The sequence below is a fragment of the Halichoerus grypus genome, chromosome 5 (genome assembly GCF_964656455.1).
Source record: "Halichoerus grypus chromosome 5, mHalGry1.hap1.1, whole genome shotgun sequence".
Classification (NCBI taxonomy): domain Eukaryota; kingdom Metazoa; phylum Chordata; class Mammalia; order Carnivora; family Phocidae; genus Halichoerus; species Halichoerus grypus.
In genome coordinates this window covers 178,065,855-178,083,978 of record NC_135716.1, presented here as the reverse complement: position 1 = coordinate 178,083,978, position 18,124 = coordinate 178,065,855, and the positions used below count along the sequence as shown (strand labels likewise).

The window sequence follows — 18,124 nt, the reverse complement described above, 5'->3', positions numbered from 1 at the left end:
AGCAGAGCATCAGATGGAAAGAAACACGGCTCCCATAATCACCAAGTGGTGTGGTTGTTCACCAAACATGCAAATGTCTGTATTGGGAGGGGGAAATAAGTCTTTATTCCATCAAAATCTGAGATACAGGGGTTATTTGTTAGAACAGCTAGCATTATTTATCCTAATCTATCCAGGAAATAAAAAATGGTTCAGTGTTTATACGTATGCATTCCCTCATTCTCCCTGTGCTTTTTTGCATGATTTCCAGGTTAAATGTTTGTAAACCTCAGTGGTAACAGACTCCGATCCCTCTCCTAGTAATCTGTCTAACTGTGTTTTCCGTTTCTTGGGTGAAATTCAGGTATTTATATTTTGACAAAGAAATTCTTCATTTTCAAAATCATTGCCGTCTGGTTTTCACATACAATAAAAAGGATCTTTCTAAGCATGATGTGAGAATGGATGAGAGAGTTCACTGCATAAAAATGATAAACATCAACGCAGAAGAACAGCGTTAACAAAGTTAAAAGGCAAATAGAAAAAAATCCTTAAAATATTTTTTTAAATGTTTTACTGAAGTGTAATTGACATACAGTGTTCTGTTAGCTCCAGGGGCATAACACAGTGACTCAGCAACTCTACACATGACTCAGTGCTTGCCATGGTAAGTGTCATCCCCATCTGTCACAATGTCATCGCTGCAAATATCTTTTAAGTCAATGCAAGAAGACAAACAAAAATAGCAAAATAGATAAAGGGTATCAACACACAAATTCCCATGAGTCCATAAAAGAAAGAAAACCAAATAACCAATAAAATATGAAACAATGTTCTACTGCACTGGGTTCAAAGAGACACACCCCGAAACTACATGGAGGGACGATTATTATCATCCCAATCTTAACAGTCTTGGAAGCCGAGGCTCAGCGAGTGTAAGTAACTCATTCATGATGTGAATGCTGGCTTGGGCAGAGCCCGGGTTCAAATCCAAGTCTCCCTAATGCAGGACTTTCATTGTGGGCACTCCTGACCTGTTGGACCAGGTACCTTCTCAATGTGGCCACTGTATGTGCATTGCAGGACGTTAAGCAACATCGCTGTCACCTACCTATGAGATACCAGTCCCAGCCCCCAGGTTGTGACAACCAGAAATGTCTCTAGACGTTGCCAGATGTCTCCCGGAGGCTAGAATCGCCCTGTTGAGAACCGCTGTTCTGGCACCACCGTGGGGGAGGCAGTCATCATCATTCTTACCACAGATGTGAGACTTTGTCATTAGGGAAGATTTTGAACACTGACATCAATCTCTGACCTAACCTGAAAAGGCAGGGTAATCTCAGTCTTCTCCTTTACAATGAAAAGGACAAAGCTTATTTATTCGTTCCTTCATTCAGCAGACATTTGCTGAGCACCTGCGAAGTACCAGACCCTGGTCTAGCCTCTGAGGATAAAGCAAGGAACAAAACAAAAATTCCTGTGCTCAGAGAGGTGACATGTCACAGACAAAAAAAGGAATAAGTGAAGTGTGTGGTATTCTGGTGATAATAAAGGCCAGGAAAACGAAGTAAGTAAGTGGGGGTGGGGTGAGATGGGCATAGGGATGCCAGTGGGGAGTCATACTTTAAAATAAGGTGGCCAGGCACAGTCTCACTCAGAAGGTGACATTTGAACAGAGACCTGCAGTAGAGGAGGGGTTGAGCTCAGCCACTGTCTGGGGGAACCAGGTTGCACAGAGAATAGCAAGTGCAAATGCCCTGGGGCCTCCTTGGCAGACTAAGGAACAGCAAGTGTGGCCAGAGTGGAATTGGGGAGGCGGTGCCCCCAAGTGCAGTTGGAGGGAATGGTGTTTGTGGTGTCCATGGTGAATTCTCCAGGACCATTTCTAGTAGCAGTGCCCCAGGATTTCTAGCTGAATCAGGCTACATGAGCCTCTTTCTCCTCTGCGTGGGCGCTGTCCTAGAACTGCGTCCTCACCTGAGTCTGTGGCTCACCCGGCCTGGCCAATGCTGTGGAGATGGGGAGGTGGGGAGAACAGGGTATGATGTATAAGTGGAGGAGGGTGGCACTGGGCACAGCGTCCTTTCGGCCTCCTCTCTGTTGAAAACAGCACGATGGTTGTCCTGCTCCTCCTTCTCCAGGCAGCCTGCGTGTTCTCTGTGGTGGTTGGGCTGTGGGTCATCTGCAGCCATTTCCTCACTGCGGACATCCCTGCGGCCATCAGCCACCCAGTGAAACTGCGGGTCTTGCATTGCCTTTTCCAGCTGTTGATGACGTGGGTGAGTGTTGTGTTTTATTTGTCCCCTCCTCCTGAGGGTGGAGGAGGGAGCTGGGAAAACACACTTCGGAAGATTCTAGTTGCACAACCGTAGAGGCTGATAGTATATTATTCTCAAATCTGAAAGATCCCTTTTAGGTAATGTATTAGCCAAGAGGTTCGCAACCTCTTCATAGTGTTGTTTGAGCTACGCTGGGCTCGCAGCCACGAGATGAAGAAATGATTTACTTCCTCCGTTAACAGGGAAAAAAGCCCTGCTTTAGCCCCACTCCCCTGCCTTCTGACTGACTTTCTTCACAGCACACAGCGTGATGCTGTGAAGTTAGGAATGAGTTATTCTGAATTTGGAGCCCCCATGACTACCTACCTGCTAGCTAGAACCAGCCAACAATAAGGAGACACACGAAGCCAATTAGAGAATTGGTACCAACGAGCAAAACTACAGAACATGACTTTAGAGAGAGAGAGAGATTTTTTTGTTACTTTTGAGAGATGGAAAACTCTTTATGTAATATAGTCAGATTCTGCTCACTGTTCCTGGTGTGTGAACTTAATAAAACAGATATAAATGGATCACGGGGAGACTTGGGCCCAAGTTGCCCATGGGGATTGGTTGTGCTTTTCCAGAGGGCTGATAAATTGAACACAGAGAAGAAGTGCTAAGTTTCTTACATAACAAAAAGCGTTCGCAAACCCCTGTTCTCATGACGAGAAGAACTGGAGAAGAACTCACAGGCTGAAGGTTTCCTTTCGAAAAACCCGATGATACGTCCTGTGGTTTTCCTGCCCTTGACTCTCATAGTCCGCTAGCCCGGGTTCCCAAATATGGTGACTCAGTTTCCTCATCTGCAAAAGAGGGGGAAATAGCAGTCTAGACTTCGTAGCATGGGCTGTAAGGAGGAGGTAAGCCATGCCGAGTGCGGCTTACACTGCCTGGGGCAGAGGAAGCCCTCAGTAAGTATTCGCCTTTCTGCTATTTGTTGATTTGGTTTTTTCTACAAAGATGTGTCACGTGACTACTATATGTCACCCACCACTCCTAGCTCAGGGATCAATGATGGACGAGAGAAAGGAAGTCCCAGAGAGAGAGTCTGCCCTCAGGACGCTCATACTGTCATGGCAGTGTTGGTGGGGAGACAGTAAGAAACGAGCAAACTCACTAGAAATAAAGTGATTTATGCAGCGGCAAGTGCTATGAGGAAAGCGGAACAGGGCAGGAAGGTACGGCGGGGCTTCTGAATCCGGGGTTCCCTGAATCCTCAATGGCAACAGAAGGCAAGGAGTCTCTGAATTTGGGGGGGGGGGAGGTAAAAATCACTCCATTTTCACTCGCCTCTAAAGGAAAAGTGGTATTCCCTTCCATTAGGGATGAAGGTGACAGACCACAGCTGTGACGGCAGAACCTGAGGCTTTGTCACCAAGAGCAATCATAGTTGTTTTCAGAGCAGATGACATTTCTTGCAGATACTGTGAAAAGCGTGCGCGCCTCGTTTCTCTGAAGTTAGAATAGTGTTAAACCGGCCATTAGGTCTCTCGCTATTAGGTGTGCTAATAAAGAAGCACGTGCATTATTACTTTGCCCGTGTACCTCCCTATTTTGATAACTATAATTGAAAAAACTTGATTTCCTTGGTAATACCACATATTTTATTTTATGTGTTGGAAACATTCAGCCTCAAGGTCCACAGGCATCACAGAAAGCCAAAATGGCCTTTGCACAGAGCCACCAGAAAGAGGTTGCCGGGGGGAGAGCCACTTTCTTTACTTTTATTGCTTGTTATGCAGACTTCCAGACACAGGAGACAGAATACCATAAAGACGCCCTGTGTTCCCACGCCCCCTGCACTGATTGACGACTCCTGGCCAATCTTGTTTCACCTGTGACCCCACATTTTTACCCCTTCCCATTTCTTAGGAAGCAGATATTGGATGTCATATTTTATCCAAAAAGTTTCAGTAGGTATCTCTAAAAGACAAGAACCCCTCACCTTTTATTTATTTTTTACTTTGTATCTTTTTTAAAATTGAAGTTCAATTAATGAACATATAATGTATTATTGTTTCAGAGGTAGAGGTCAGTGATCCATCAGTCTTTTTTTTTTTTTTAAAGATTTTATTTATTTATTTGAGAGAGAAAGAATGAGAGACAGAGAGCACGAGAGGGAAGAGGGCAGAGGGAGAAGCAGACCCCCTGCTGAGCAGGGAGCCCGATGTGGGACTCGATCCTGGGACTCCAGGATCATGACCTGAGCCGAAGGCAGTCGCTTAACCAACTGAGCCACCCAGGCGCCCAGTGATCCATCAGTCTTACATAATACCCAGGGCTCATTACATCACGTGCCTTTCTTAATGTTACCCAGTTACTCCATCCCCCCCCCACCTCCCCTCCAGCAACCCTCAGTTTGTTCCCTATGATTAAGAGTCTCTTATGGTTTGTCTCCCTCTCTGATTTCGTCTTGTTTTATTTTTTCCTCTCTTACCCTATGCTCCTCTGTTTTGTTTCTTAAATTCCACATATGAATGAAATCATAGATAATTGTCTTTCTCTGATTGACTTATTTCACTTAGTATAATACCTTCTACTTCCATCCACGTGGTTGCAAATGGCAAGATTTCATTTTTTTTTTTGATGGCTGAGTAATATTCCATTGTATATATAGACCACATCTTCTTTATCCATTCATCTGTCGATGGGCACCTGGGCTCTTTCCATAGTTTGGCTATTGCGGACATTGCTGCTATAAGCATTGGGGTGCAGGTGCCCCTTCGGATCACTACATTTGTATCTTTATCCCCCACCTTTAAAAAAAAAACATAACCACAATGCAGTTATCAGGTCCTAATAGTAACTAATGGAATGACCACGTTGGTGAGGCTGGTCCAGGAGGGCATCCTTGGGAAGAGAGGTCATGTCCAGGCCACAGTGGGGGGTGTTCTGGGTTAGAGGGACCCTCGTGGGGTGGCCAGAAGCCTAGTTTGTGGGGCTGGGTGTCAGGTGTCTGGGGAGAGAGGAGGAGAGGGGCAGTGTGGGCCGAGGTGAGGTGGATCTGCTGCAGGGGTCATGGGGGCACACGGGGTGGAGCAGGGCCATGATCCGGTCTGCTCTCCAGCCACTCCGCTGGGGGGCACGGGCGGTGGCAGGACTCCAGTGTGGCGCACAATGAAACCCTCCCCGCCTCATTTCCTCTTCTCTCACCAATAGGGGATGATTTTTGAGAAACTGAGAATCTGCTCTATGCCCAAATTTGTCCGTTTCATGCATGATCTGGTGCCACTAAAAGAGGATCCGGATGTCGTGGTCACAGATCTCCGCTACGGGACAATCCCTGTGAAACTGTACCAGCCCAAGGTGTCCTCCAGCACCCCCAGGCTTGGCATCGTGTTCTACCACGGCGGTGGGATAGTCATGGGAAGCCTGAGTAAGAGTCCTTCCCTCAGACCCCTGCCTGTAATAAGACGGCCTCCAAGCAGAGCCGGGTGGGCGCCCGCCCACCCGCACAGCCCTGCTGTTGTCATTGTGCCCATTTTACAGGTGTGGCAGTTAAGCCTCAGGGAGGTGAAAGCATTTGCCCTGGATCTTCAGCTCAGGATGTGAACTCCGATCTGAATCCAGAGCGCACACCCCTAACCACTATGCCCTATGGCCAAACAGCATCTCAGATATTTTGAATGAACTGCAGAATCCATGCGGGAGGTGGGGCTCTTAGAAGAAGTTGTTCAGACAGGACCCCCAAGGAGAGATTCTAGAAAGTGGGGCGGGGGGGGGAGATGGCTGCTCCACAGCTGGAAGAAAGTCTGCAAAGCCTCATTAGGATCAACCCCAGCTCTCTGTCCATGGTGGTTGTCCAAGAGAAGGGGCAGCCCATGGTGATGGATGCCAAAGGAAGCCACTAATCGTCCTACTGGATGTTGAAAACCTTTTATTTTCTAGGAACCCACCATGCCATATGCTGTCATTTGTCCAAGAAGAGTGATTCGGTGGTTCTAGCAGTTGGGTGAGCACAAGAACTAGGGGGTAGTGCTGGGTGATGAGGTGGGAGGCGGGACTGGGGGCAGGCGGGGAGACAAAGGGGCACTGGGACACTGGGACACCAGGACACCGGGGCAGGGGATGGGCTGTGAGCAGCCATTAGGGGAGGAAAGGAGAGACAGAGAGAGAGGCAGAGAATGGCACTCCTTCCTGTGGGTGGTCCTCGGGCATCCTGGGCATGGTATCATCTGGAAGCTGTGTGGGGAGTGGTCTTGGGCAGATCAGGTGCAGAGCTTCACACACATGAGCCCTGTTGGGTGGAACATACTTACTTCACCGAGCAGAACAGCCCTGCAGGTTCCGGACCCTTAGCACCTCCGTCCACGCAATGCCACGGTGCGCTGCGTGGTAAACCAGACAAGCTCAAACATTGCCACAGCATTCCCAAGCACTTCTGAGAGGGGGGGTCCACCCTGGTGAGATCTGCCGAAGGAAGTGAGAAGAATTAAAAAGCCACTCTGGCTGACCTGGAGGAGACCCGCATGTTAATTGCTGGCCCCAGGCGGCATTTACATCTACAAGATCCTCCCACAAAACCCATGAGCTTGGCAGGATTAATTAGAATCAAAACCCAGGCAAACCTGGAGTTGCTTATAAAGGAACATAAGAAGAGGGAACAAGTATGAGTCAGGGACGCACCAGTGGGTAGGTTCAGAAAGATGGGGTTTGGGTTGGTAATTGCTAGATTGTTGAGCAATAGGTGAATGACAGGGCTCTTGTGGTCGTTGTCTGTCCCCGCAAAGGGGCACTGAGACAGAGGGAATAGCAGCCGCCACTCACTGAGCCTACATGCCAGGCACTGTGGGACTTCATGTCTATCACTTCACTGAAGCCTCATACCTTAACGTCACCTGCTCAGGCTTCAGAGAGAGAAGTTTTTGGAAGAAATTTGGCCTAAAGGATGCTAGACACAGGTATTTTGGGCTCTGCTAGGGAGCTGGGTGTAAACTGTGTTCCTTGATTCCTTTTTAGATACCGCAAGTTGCCCAAACATAAGTTCCCAGTGGCGCTAAGAGACTGCATTGCTGCCACAACCCACTTCCTGAAGTCCCTGAATATGTACGGGGTGGATCCAGATCGGGTCGTGGTCTGTGGTGACAGTGTGGGAGGGGGAATGGCAACGGTAATTTGTCAAAGATTTTTGGGCTCTCCAGATCTCCCCAAGATCCGTGCCCAGATCCTGATCTATGCCACTCTCCAAGTTCTGGATTTCCAGCTCCCCTCCTATCAGCAGAACAAGAATGTCCCAATGGCCAGTAGAGACTTCATCTTCTACTGTGTGTGTACTTTACTGGACATCAAGCCCTCCTGGAAAAGCACCATTATGAAAGGTGCCCATTTGCCTGCTGAATTCTGGGAAAAGTATAGGAAGTGGTTGGGTGCAGAAAACATCCCGGAGAGGTTTAAGAAGAGAGCCTACCGGCCGATGCCCTCTGAGCCCCTGAATGAGTCTGCGTATCTGGAGACAAGCCTGGCTCTGGATTCAGTGAACTCACCCCTGATTGCAGAAGACGAAGTCGTGGCTCAGCTCCCTGAAACTTTCATTGTGAGCTGTGAGTATGACATTTTCCGGGATGATTCGCTGTTGTACAAGAAGCGTTTGGAGGACTTGGGAGTCCCAGTGACTTGGCACCACATGGAGGATGGTTTCCATGGAGTGCTTAGCACCTTAGATATGGACTATTTGCACTTTCCCTGCTCCACGAGGATTCTGGATGCCATGGTTCAGTTTCTAAAGGGGTTGTGACCATCCTTCCTTCCTGGTAGAGCTACAAGAGTATCCATTCCACCACCATCTGGTTCCCCAATGGGGCTCTCTATTGTGATGTAGGTGATGCTGAATGGGGCTAGGGAGGGTGTCGAGGTTTCCATGTCCTTCTTGCTTCAGGTTCTAGAACTATAAAATGCATGTTCCTGATGTCTGGAGGAAGAGCAATAGGAGAGACAGGTTTGGGGGGAGGGTGGCTCTCTGTTCATGTTCACCATTGGGAAAATTTGAGCTGACGATCTGCAGCAGTCATCTGAGAGTGAATGATCATGCAAGGGTTGCCTCTGGCTTCCCTGAGGGAGAGTTCAGGCTGGTCTAGGCTGTGGGTAGCAGGAGTGTTCTCTGGCCTTAGAATGAAACAGGGGTTCATTATGTGCAATCCCATGGGCTTTCTTCAAGCTAGCTCAGAGGATGGGGCTCTGATGTTCTAGACTGCTGGGTCGAGGGGAAGAAACTACTCTCACTCTCCTCCTCTAGGTACACAGTGACATTTTTCCTGCTGTTCTTCTGCCTCTGAACTCAGAGGTCCAACTATCTAGGCTAGAAGAGTTAGGACAGAATGAATAGGTTTCCTGTAGTGGTTGACACCTTGTGGCAGATGAAGACAGCCCGAGCCGCCTGATGGGGGGAGCTCTGGAGCTTTGGGAGTCAAAGGAGCCAAAGGGACTGAAGATGTGTTAGCAAACATTATTTCTGTTTTTAAGACACAGAACCAGCTCAAATTGGCCTAAATCAAAGAAAGAATGTATTGGTAGCTATGAATTCCAGGGATAAATCAGCTATCTTTTGATCCAGGAACTCAAACAATGCCACCAGCTACCTTCTCTTCTTTCCTCCATTCTGTGCTCTGCTGCATGGACTGCCCCCTCACCTCTGCATATGGTGGCCCTGAGCAGCTCCACACTCACATTCTCCAGAGTCATGTGCCTCATTCTCAGCCATCCCAGCAGAGACCACATTGTAACTCAATGGCTCTGTGGGCTTTCTGAGTAGTGTGTCCAGTTGCCATAACCTAGGGAATGGAATGTTTTGACCAACCAGGCCTAAGTCCCATGCCAGCCTCAGAGTGGAGGATGATGGGGTCAATTCCACTGGGTTCTTGGACTGAACTTGAGGGAGGGAAGAGGGATGGAGTACTTTCTTCACTCTTCTACAGTAGACGTCAATGCTTACTCTGCTGGGTGGACGTCAATGCTTACACTACTACAGAAGCTAAATGAACCCTGAATCGGAGTACTTGGAAGTGGCAAGAGATGTCAAGGACCACTAGGCAAGTTGGCCACCTGTCCCTGAGGACATTCCCATGAAAGGGAAGGCCCAGGTTCCCAGGCTGGCCCTACCTGGTCTTTAAGAGGCTCTGCTCCTGGTTGGCCAATGGCTTTTATAGGCCAAAATCCAAGGCTACTGCACAGAGGTCCCTGTGCATGTCCTTAACTTGCTTTCTGTTGAATGTTCATGCTGAAACATGGGGCAGAGAGGAATCCCATTTGGTGGCTTCTGGATCCATTCACAGCAGAAGATCAGCAGGTGTTTTTGTTGGAGAGAGAGGAACCACTCACTGAAAGCACCTCGTCAGGTGGCCACTCAGCTGTTCGGTAGTCCTGGGATTTGAGGAGCATGGTCTCTTCTAGAATAAGCCTCTGAGTTGAGTCTGGGTAGACTCCTCTCCTGCAGTGTGGTCTTCATTGTTTCACCCTGCCTCTGGACATAGGTAGAGGGACTGAGTTGACCTTGTGGGAACTTGGGTGGTTAGCTTTTCTGCTGTGGGGTGGCAAGGATTGTGAGAGCCAGTGGAGGACCATGTCCAGAGGAGATAAGTTGGTTACATTTTCAGGGCTGGAAGAACCTCTGGATTTAAATTTCCATCCCCCTGTAATAAGAAAACAGCTATTTCGAGTGGCTGCCCAGGCATTTTACAGCATGACAACCCTGCTCACACCCACAGTCTGGACATGTAGATAAAAACCTCAAGCTTAAGATTCCTGCCATAAGTTCCCACTTTACTTTTCCCAGGGCACTTTTTAAAATAACCACTTGAGGGGCGCCTGGGTGGCTCAGTTGTTGGGCATCTGCCTTCGGTTCGGGTCATGATCTCAGGGTCCTGGGGTCGGGCCCTGCGTCGGGCTCCCTGCTCGGCGGGAGGCCTGCTTCTCCCTCTCCCACTCCCCCTGCTTGTGTTCCTGCTCTCGCTATCTCTCTCTCTCTGTCAAATAAATAAATAAAATCTTTTAAAAAAATAAAAAAAATAAATAAAAAAATAAAATAACCACTTGGGTGTCAAGCCCACAAGAAGTGAGTGACCTCTGCCCCAAACACCTTATCAGTAGCAGGTGCTGGCTACCCTCCTCTCTCTCCTGCTCGCTTGAGACCAGAGACAGAAGACTGCCCTTCCCTTGGCTCATTGCACCCCCAGCCCCATTTCTGGGATCTGTAAGCAATAAATCTTGTGAATTTATTACCTTTGTGTGAGTGTATTGAAACTGCACCTTCGATCAAAACGACCCCGGGTTTCCACTTCCCTAAGGTGGGAGCTGGGATGCTGAGGGAGCTACCTGCCAATCCCACGTGGGTGCCTCGTGTTTCCTCACTTGGCAGGCCATGATCTGTATATTTTTAATTTAATACACCAGCTATACACCCCCCAACACATTCATTTTTTCCTCACATGAATTCTACAAAGTAGGTATTCTTTTTTTTTACCTTTTTTATTGTTATGTTAATCACCATACATTACATCATTAGTTTTTGATGTAGTGTTCCATGATTCATTGTTTGTGCATAACACCCAGTGCTCCATACAGAACATGCCCTCCTCAATACCCATCACCAGGCTAACCCATCCTCCCATCCCCTCTAGAACCCTCAGTTTGTTTTTCAGAGTCCATCGTCTGTCATGGTTCGTCTCCCCCTCCGATTTCCCCCCCTTCATTCTTCCCCTCCTACTATCTTCTTCTTTTTTTTTTTTTCTTAACATATATTGCATTATTTGTTTCAGAGGTACAGATCTGTGATTCAACAGTCTTGCACAATTCACAGCGCTCACCATAGCACATACCCTCCCCAGTGTCTATCACCCAGTCACCCCATCCCTCCCACCCCACCCCCCACTCCAGCAACCCTCAGTTTGTTTCCTGAGATTAAGAATTCCTCATATCAGTGAGGTCATATGATACATGTCTTTCTCTGATTGACTTATTTCGCTCAGCATAACACCCTCCAGTTCCATCCATGTCGTTGCAAATGGCAAGATCTCATTCCTTTTGATGGCTGCATAATATTCCATTGTATATATATACCACATCTTCTTTATCCATTCATCTGTCGATGGACATCTTGGCTCTTTCCACAGTTTAGCTATTGTGGACATTGCAAAGTAGGTATTCTTAAACCCATTTTACAGATGAGGAAATGGAGGCCTAGAGTCATTAATAACAATGCTCATTTCCTGTCTCTTTCCAGTCAGGCTCAAGGCCACATGGTTGGTCAGGTGCTGTGCATTGCACCCCTGGTCCATCTGACAACACCCCCTTCCTGCCATGCCCCATGACCCATTGGCTCTTTCCTTTCCCATCATTCAGAATTAAAATAAAAGACACGACTGAGGCACATGACTTTATTTGAGTCATTTGCCATCCACCTAGATGTCAGCTACTGTTTAATCTGAGTCAGGTTGATGGAGTCAAGTATATTTTTGCCATCTGGTTTCCTTTGTTTTTTTTTTGACTGTAACTTTCTCAAAGTGTGAATGACTTTAGAATTGGTCATTGTAGCTGAGAAGCCCAGCTAATACCAGCTCAGGGGTGATGGACACCTGCATACCATTAAGCCCCGACATTGTGCAAGTGTTTTCTCAGTAAATTCCCAGAACTTTCCTGAAAAGATCTGCCAGTTAGGCCAGGGCAAGTGCCATCTGATAAAGGACAATGTGTTGCATCCCAAATTACTCTCATTGGTCAGTAGGCAATGGAGGACAAGGTCCTAAGGCAAAGTTGGGAAAATGGACAAAATTAGTCTCTACTGCTCTTCCTTCCAGTTTTCTTTCAGTGTTTTCCTCAGGGTACTCCTCACCCCCACCCAGAACCTCCTGGCCTTTCTGACCTCAACCCCGCCTCCATTCTGCCTGCACTCTCTGCTCCAGAGTGGCTGTTATCCCCAGGATATTATAGGCCAGTCTAGGTTAGGTTCTGCTGCAATGACAAGTGGCCCCACAGTATCAGTGGCTTAGGACAGCAAAGGTCTATTTCTTGCTCACATTACATATTACATGGCTTTCACATTACATGGAGCTCTGCTTCACATTTGTCTACTCCAGCATCCCCAGGCTGATGGAGCAGCCTCTCTGTGAAATGTTCTCCAGTCTCATGGTAGAAGAGAAAAGAACATGACAAATCACACAGGGGCTCCCCAAGCTTCCGTTCACCTTTCATTGACCAGAGCAAATCATGCAGCCATGCCTGACATTGATGCCACAGAGAAGCATCATCCTCTCCAGAGAGGTGCGGCAGATATTTTTTGGACAATATTACAACTTACTATGCTCTCAATCATAATATTTCCATTCTACCTTTTAAAAAAATTAATTTTAAATTAGGTAAGTGATACACAAAGATATCATCTTTTTATTTTTTAAATTTTTTTAAAGATTTATTTTTTTATTCTAGAGAGAGAGAGAGCACACATGTGAGTGGGGGAGGGGGAGAGGGAGAGAGAGAATCTCAAGCAGACTCTGCACTGAGCACGGAGCCAGACACAGGGCTCAATCTCACAGCCCTGAGATCATGACCTGAGCCGAAACCGAGAATCGGATGCTCAACCAACTGAGCCACCCTGGAGACCAGATATTATCTTTTTAAATAAAACCTTCAAATACTGGAGATAAAGCTAATGTCCTTTTTGACCACCCTTCTTTCACTCTATCCCCTTATATCTGGATGTATCCACTGTTGCCTTTTGGCAGGAGGTGGTCTTCCAATCCTTTAAAGCCTGTTTCTATGCTTTTACATACACCGATATGTACCCATGGAAAATATAAAGCATTATTTTGTGGGATGACTTTGCTATATATTGGTACATAAAATATATTATTCTATACATATTGTGACACTTGAGTGTTTTCAATCAATGATATACCTTAGAAATCTAGCCTAGTAAACAACATAGATTTACCTTACTCTTTTTAGATACTGCATAGTATTCCCTGGTGTGGCTATATTATAGTTCTTAGCCATTCCCAAGCGGTGAACACATTTGGTCTCTTTGTAGTTCTTCACAGACTAACAGATCTATAGTGGATGTGTCTGTACAGGCCCCCTTCTGCACATGTGATTCTGTGATGGATTCAAGGAGAATTGTTAACTGGGAATATTTTAAATGTTGGTGATGCTACCAAGATGCCTGTCCCTTTCTCCCAGCAGATCTCAACTGGGAGGGAAATCATTGGATCATAACCATCAATCCCAAAGGTAAAAAGAAAATTGATTGGCTTGACAATCAGTAGGGTGGGACCAAGTTGGCATGGCATGCCCGTATTTTAAAAGGGAAGTTCCTTCACTCAAATGAACCTCTACAAGAATCAGTTGAGGAGTCGGGGCAGGCTGCAACATTATTGGTTTGTTGCCTCCAACATCTTTGCATCCCATAGAAGAAACAAAGGATGCCAGAGCCAGCAGATTGTCTCCTCATTCCCATGGTTGCCATGGCTTGCTCTGTTCCCTGGCTAGAATATCTCTGCCCCAACATTGTAGCTGGTTGTCTTGCAAATTACTGCACAAAGTTGAATCAGATAACAAAGTGCCTGGGGTTCAGTTTTGAAGCATTTCTAGTCATAGGAAAAAGCCCTCATATTTCCCAATTTCCCAAATATGCTCCTCTACCATAAGGAAAGGAATGGATTTTGTCACTAAAATAAACTTGGTTTAGGCACAAAGGGAAGAAGGGATTGAATATTTATCTACCCCTTATTTGGCATCTTATGAAGTGTTTTATAGGTGACATTTAATTGAATTCTCATCATCTCATGGAATTTACTTCCAATTTTTAGATTAGGAAACCAAGGTTGACTTGGGCAATCTTGAAGTTCAAGCCAAGTGTGTCTGAGTTCCAAGTCTACTACCCACCACTATTGTGTTCCCTGCAAAATACCCCGAAGCAGATTGGCCATCTTTAAGAAGTGTTTCTAGGCCATGCCGGACCGGAAGGGCAGAAGTCAGTCCATGATCTATCTCTCAGGTCTCATCTTAGGTGCTGCTTTCTCTGGAAAGCCAAGCAGGGTTAGGTCCTTCTGTGAGCTTGCAGACCATGCTGTAATTCCTCTAATATAGTGCTGAGCACACAGTATTGGGATCATACAATGACTCAAAATGTCTGCTCCTAAACTGGATGAAAGTGATCTTTAATTTCTAATGTCCACAGGTAATTAGAGAAGCAAGTGACAATCATCTCTGCAGGAGGGTAGTGTCATCCTAGACTTACATTATTTTTGCAAATAATTTTTCAGGTACCAGGTACATGAGAAAAGAAGAGCTAGCAAAAAGAAGCCACAGAAACAACAGCTAAAAAGAAAAAAAAAAAGGGCACCTGGCTGGCTCACTTCAAAGAGCATGTGAATTTTGATCTTGGGGTTGTGAATTTCAGCCGCACATTGGGTGTAGAGATTAAATAAAACTTAAAAAAAAAAAAAAGAGTCACACGCAGTAGAATAGTTCTGCTTACTATGTCCAAGGAGATAAAATCTGTATAAATATACTTATACATATAATCTATAAAAATAGAATAGGTAAATCTATATGTAGTCTATGAATATAATCTACACATTTAAAATATAATATATAAATATAATCTATAAATCTAAAGATTTGAAATTTGGAAGGCAAAAAGTGGTAATTTAAAAATTCAAAAGGTAGAAGGGCGCCTGGGTGGCTCAGTCGGTTGGACATCCAACTCTTGGTTTTGGCTCAGGTCATGATCTTGGAGTGGTGGGATCAAACCCTGTGTTGGACTTTGTGCTCAGCGGGGAGTCTGCTTGAGATTCTCTCTCTCCTTCCACCCCTGCCCCCTGCACTCTCTCTTTCTCTCTCTCTCCGAAATAAATAATTTTTTTAAAAAAATTCAAAAGGTAGAAAAATAAAAAATTTGGAACTATAAAATGTGACGTATCTATGAATTGCACAGAAATTGTATTTTATTTATTTTTTAAAACATTTTATTATTTATAAGAGAGAGAGCATGTAAGAGAGAAAGAGAGCAAGCACAAACAGGGGGCAGGGCAGAGGGGGAAGCAGACTCCCTACTGAGCAGGGAGTCCAACATGGGGCTTGATCCCAAGACCCTGGGATCATGACTTGAGCTGAAGGCAGATGCTTAACCAAATGAGCCACCCAGCCACCCCTCGAACAGAAATTTTAGAATTGAGAAATGTAACAGATTGAACTAAAAATCCAGTGGGTGGGTTTAATTGTACCCTTGAAGAGAGAGGTTATGTGAGCTGGAGTACAGGTCAGAAGAAACTATTCAGAATCAAGCACAAAGTGACAAAAAGATAGAAAACACAGAGGAGGGGACAAGAGGCATTGAGGATGCAGTGGGAAGGTATAATAAATATGTAATTGGTGTCCCAGAAAGCAAGGAGAAAAGAAGGAGGCAGAAGCAATATTTGAACAGAATGGCTGAGAATTTCCTAAAAAGATTGAAAGATTAAGCATTATAAAGTATTTTCTAGAGGGGCTGGGAAAATATGGCAGAGGAGTAGGGGACCCTATTCCAACTGGTCCCTGGAATTGAGCTGGATATCTACCAGACCACTCTGAACATCCACGAAATCAGCCTGAAATGTAAGAAGATAGATCTGGATCTCTACAAACAGAATATCGCAGGTGGTTTGTTCCGAGGTACGAAGTGGGGAGCTGTCAGATATCAGAGGATAAATGGCAGCAGGAGGGAGCCTGGCCATGGGAATCCTACACCGCCGGTGAGCGACAGCCTCATGCGCTGGGGACGGGGCACAGACTCGCAGACCGGTAGCGGCAAGGAAAGGACTTTAGGGCAGCCCCCGGGATGGAAACCTGGAGCGGTGGGGTCGCGCATGTGAACTGGGGGCGGTTGGTGGTTCTAGAAGCACAAAGGGCAGAGACGTGCCCCGACCTGGAGGCAAGGACTGGGAGTGCTGCGGAGGGGCGCACAACCCAGGATGCTGCAGTTTATAGCAGCACAGACAGCAACGGAGATAGTGTGGCCTGGAGAGCTCACTGAAGAACAGACTGTGATCTCTCTGCTCTGAGGCAGAAGGTTAGAAAGGGTCTCTTCTGCTCTGACCCTTGGAAGAGACGTGGAAAGCCACCAAGGAAAGCCGCCAGAGAACAAAAGCCCCCCAAAACCGGTTTTCACTGAGCCCATCCCCCACCACAGGGGGTAGGGCAACTCTGCCCAAACAGAGTTGCCTGAGTAACAGCACAGCACACCCCTCCCCCATAAGACAGGCTGGGAAAACAAGAGGCCGGCAACCCTAAGGTCCCTAGAAAACAGGTGCATCTTGCTTGGGTTGTGGTCAATAATTTGGACTCTATATATTCCTTCAACCATCCATCAACAAAATGACTAGGAGGAGGAACCCCCAAAATAGGAAAGACTCAGAGATTATGACTTATGCTGCAGATTTACAAATGGATTCAGATATAACCAGGATGTCGAAGATGGAATTCAGGCTAGCAATTGTGAAGACAATAGCTAGAATGGAGAAATCAATTAATTGCAACATAGAGTCTCTAAGGGCAGAAATAAAAGCTGAATTGGCAGAATTTAAAAATGCTATCAATGAGATACAATCTAATCTAGATAATCTAACAGCTAGGGTAAGTGAGGCAGAAGAACGAATTAGTGACCTGGAAGACCATTTAATAGCTAAAAAGGGAAAAGAGGAGGCCAGGGAAAAACAAATCAGAATCCATGAAAATAGAATCAGAGAAATAAGTGACACCATGAAACATTCCAATGTCAGAATTATTGGAATCCCTGAGAGGGTGGAGAGAGAGAGAGGACTAGAAGATATATGTGAGCAGATCGTAGCTGAGAACTTCCCTAATCTGGGGAATAAAACAAACATTCGTGTCCTAGAGGCAGAGAGGACCCCTCCCAAGATCAAGGAAAACAGGCCAACACCCCGGCATGTAATAGTAAAACTCACAAATCTTAGAACCAAGGAAACCATCTTAAGGGCAGTTAGGGGGAAGAGATTCCTTATGTACAGAGGGAGGAACATCAGAATAACATCAGACCTATCCACAGAGACCTGGCAAACCAGAAAGGCCTGGCAAGACATATTCAGGGTGCTAAATGAGAAGAACATGCAGCCAAGAATACTTTATCCAGCAAGGCTGTCATTTAGAATGGATGGAGACATGCAGAGCTTCCAAGACCACAGAAACTGAAAGAATATGTGACCACTAAGCCAGCCCTACAAGGAATATTAAGGGGAGTTCTATAAAAGAAGAAAGACTCCAAGAGTGATATAGAAAAGAAATTTACAGGGACAATCTATAAAAACAAGGTTGTCACAGGCAACATGATGACAATAAATTCATATCTTTCAATAATCACTCTCAACGTGAATGGCCTAAATGTTCCCATAAAACGGCACAGGGTTACAAATCGGATAAAAAGACAGGACCCATCCATATGCTGTCTACAAGAGACTAATTTTGAACCTAAAGATATATCCAGACTGAAAGTGAAGGGATGGAGAACCATCTTCCATGCCAGCGGACCTCAAAAGAAAGCTGGGGTAGCAATTCTTACATCAGATAAATTAGATTTTAAACTAAAGATTGTAGTTAGAGACACAGAAGGACACTATATCATTCTTAAAGGGTCTATCCAACAAGATCTAACAATTGTAAATATCTATGCCCCCAACACAGGAGCAGCCATCTACATAAGCCAACTGTTAACCAAAATAAAGAGTCATATTGATAACAATATGTTAATTGCAGGAGACCTCAATACTCCACTCTCAGCAATAGACAGATCGTCTAAGCAGAAAATCAACAAAGAAACAAGAGCTTTGAATGACACACTG

General features: G+C 45.9%; 1 protein-coding gene across 1 annotated transcript; it reads left to right on the top strand.

Moving 5' to 3' along the window:
• Positions 1–2,077: 2,077 nt before the first annotated feature.
• Positions 2,078–10,510, top strand: AADACL3 (arylacetamide deacetylase like 3). The gene is made up of 4 exons (XM_036094266.2): positions 2,078–2,258; positions 5,460–5,676; positions 6,189–6,252; positions 7,260–10,510. Exons 1-4 carry the CDS (start codon positions 2,094–2,096, stop codon positions 8,032–8,034), a joined length of 1,221 nt encoding a protein of 406 aa, XP_035950159.1. The 5' UTR covers positions 2,078–2,093; the 3' UTR covers positions 8,035–10,510.
• Positions 10,511–18,124: the final 7,614 nt, after the last annotated feature.

What these genes read in the sequence shown, in the direction of transcription:
- AADACL3 (XM_036094266.2), top strand. Translation starts at nt 2,094, where the DNA reads ATGGTTGTCCTGCTCCTCCTTCTCCAGGCAGCCTGCGTGTTCTCTGTG. An exon ending in TCCAGCTGTTGATGACGTGG is followed by an intron (nt 2,259 to 5,459) that starts GTGAGTGTTGTG and finishes TCTCACCAATAG; the next exon opens with GGGATGATTTTTGAGAAACT. An exon ending in GATAGTCATGGGAAGCCTGA is followed by an intron (nt 5,677 to 6,188) that starts GTAAGAGTCCTT and finishes TTTATTTTCTAG; the next exon opens with GAACCCACCATGCCATATGC.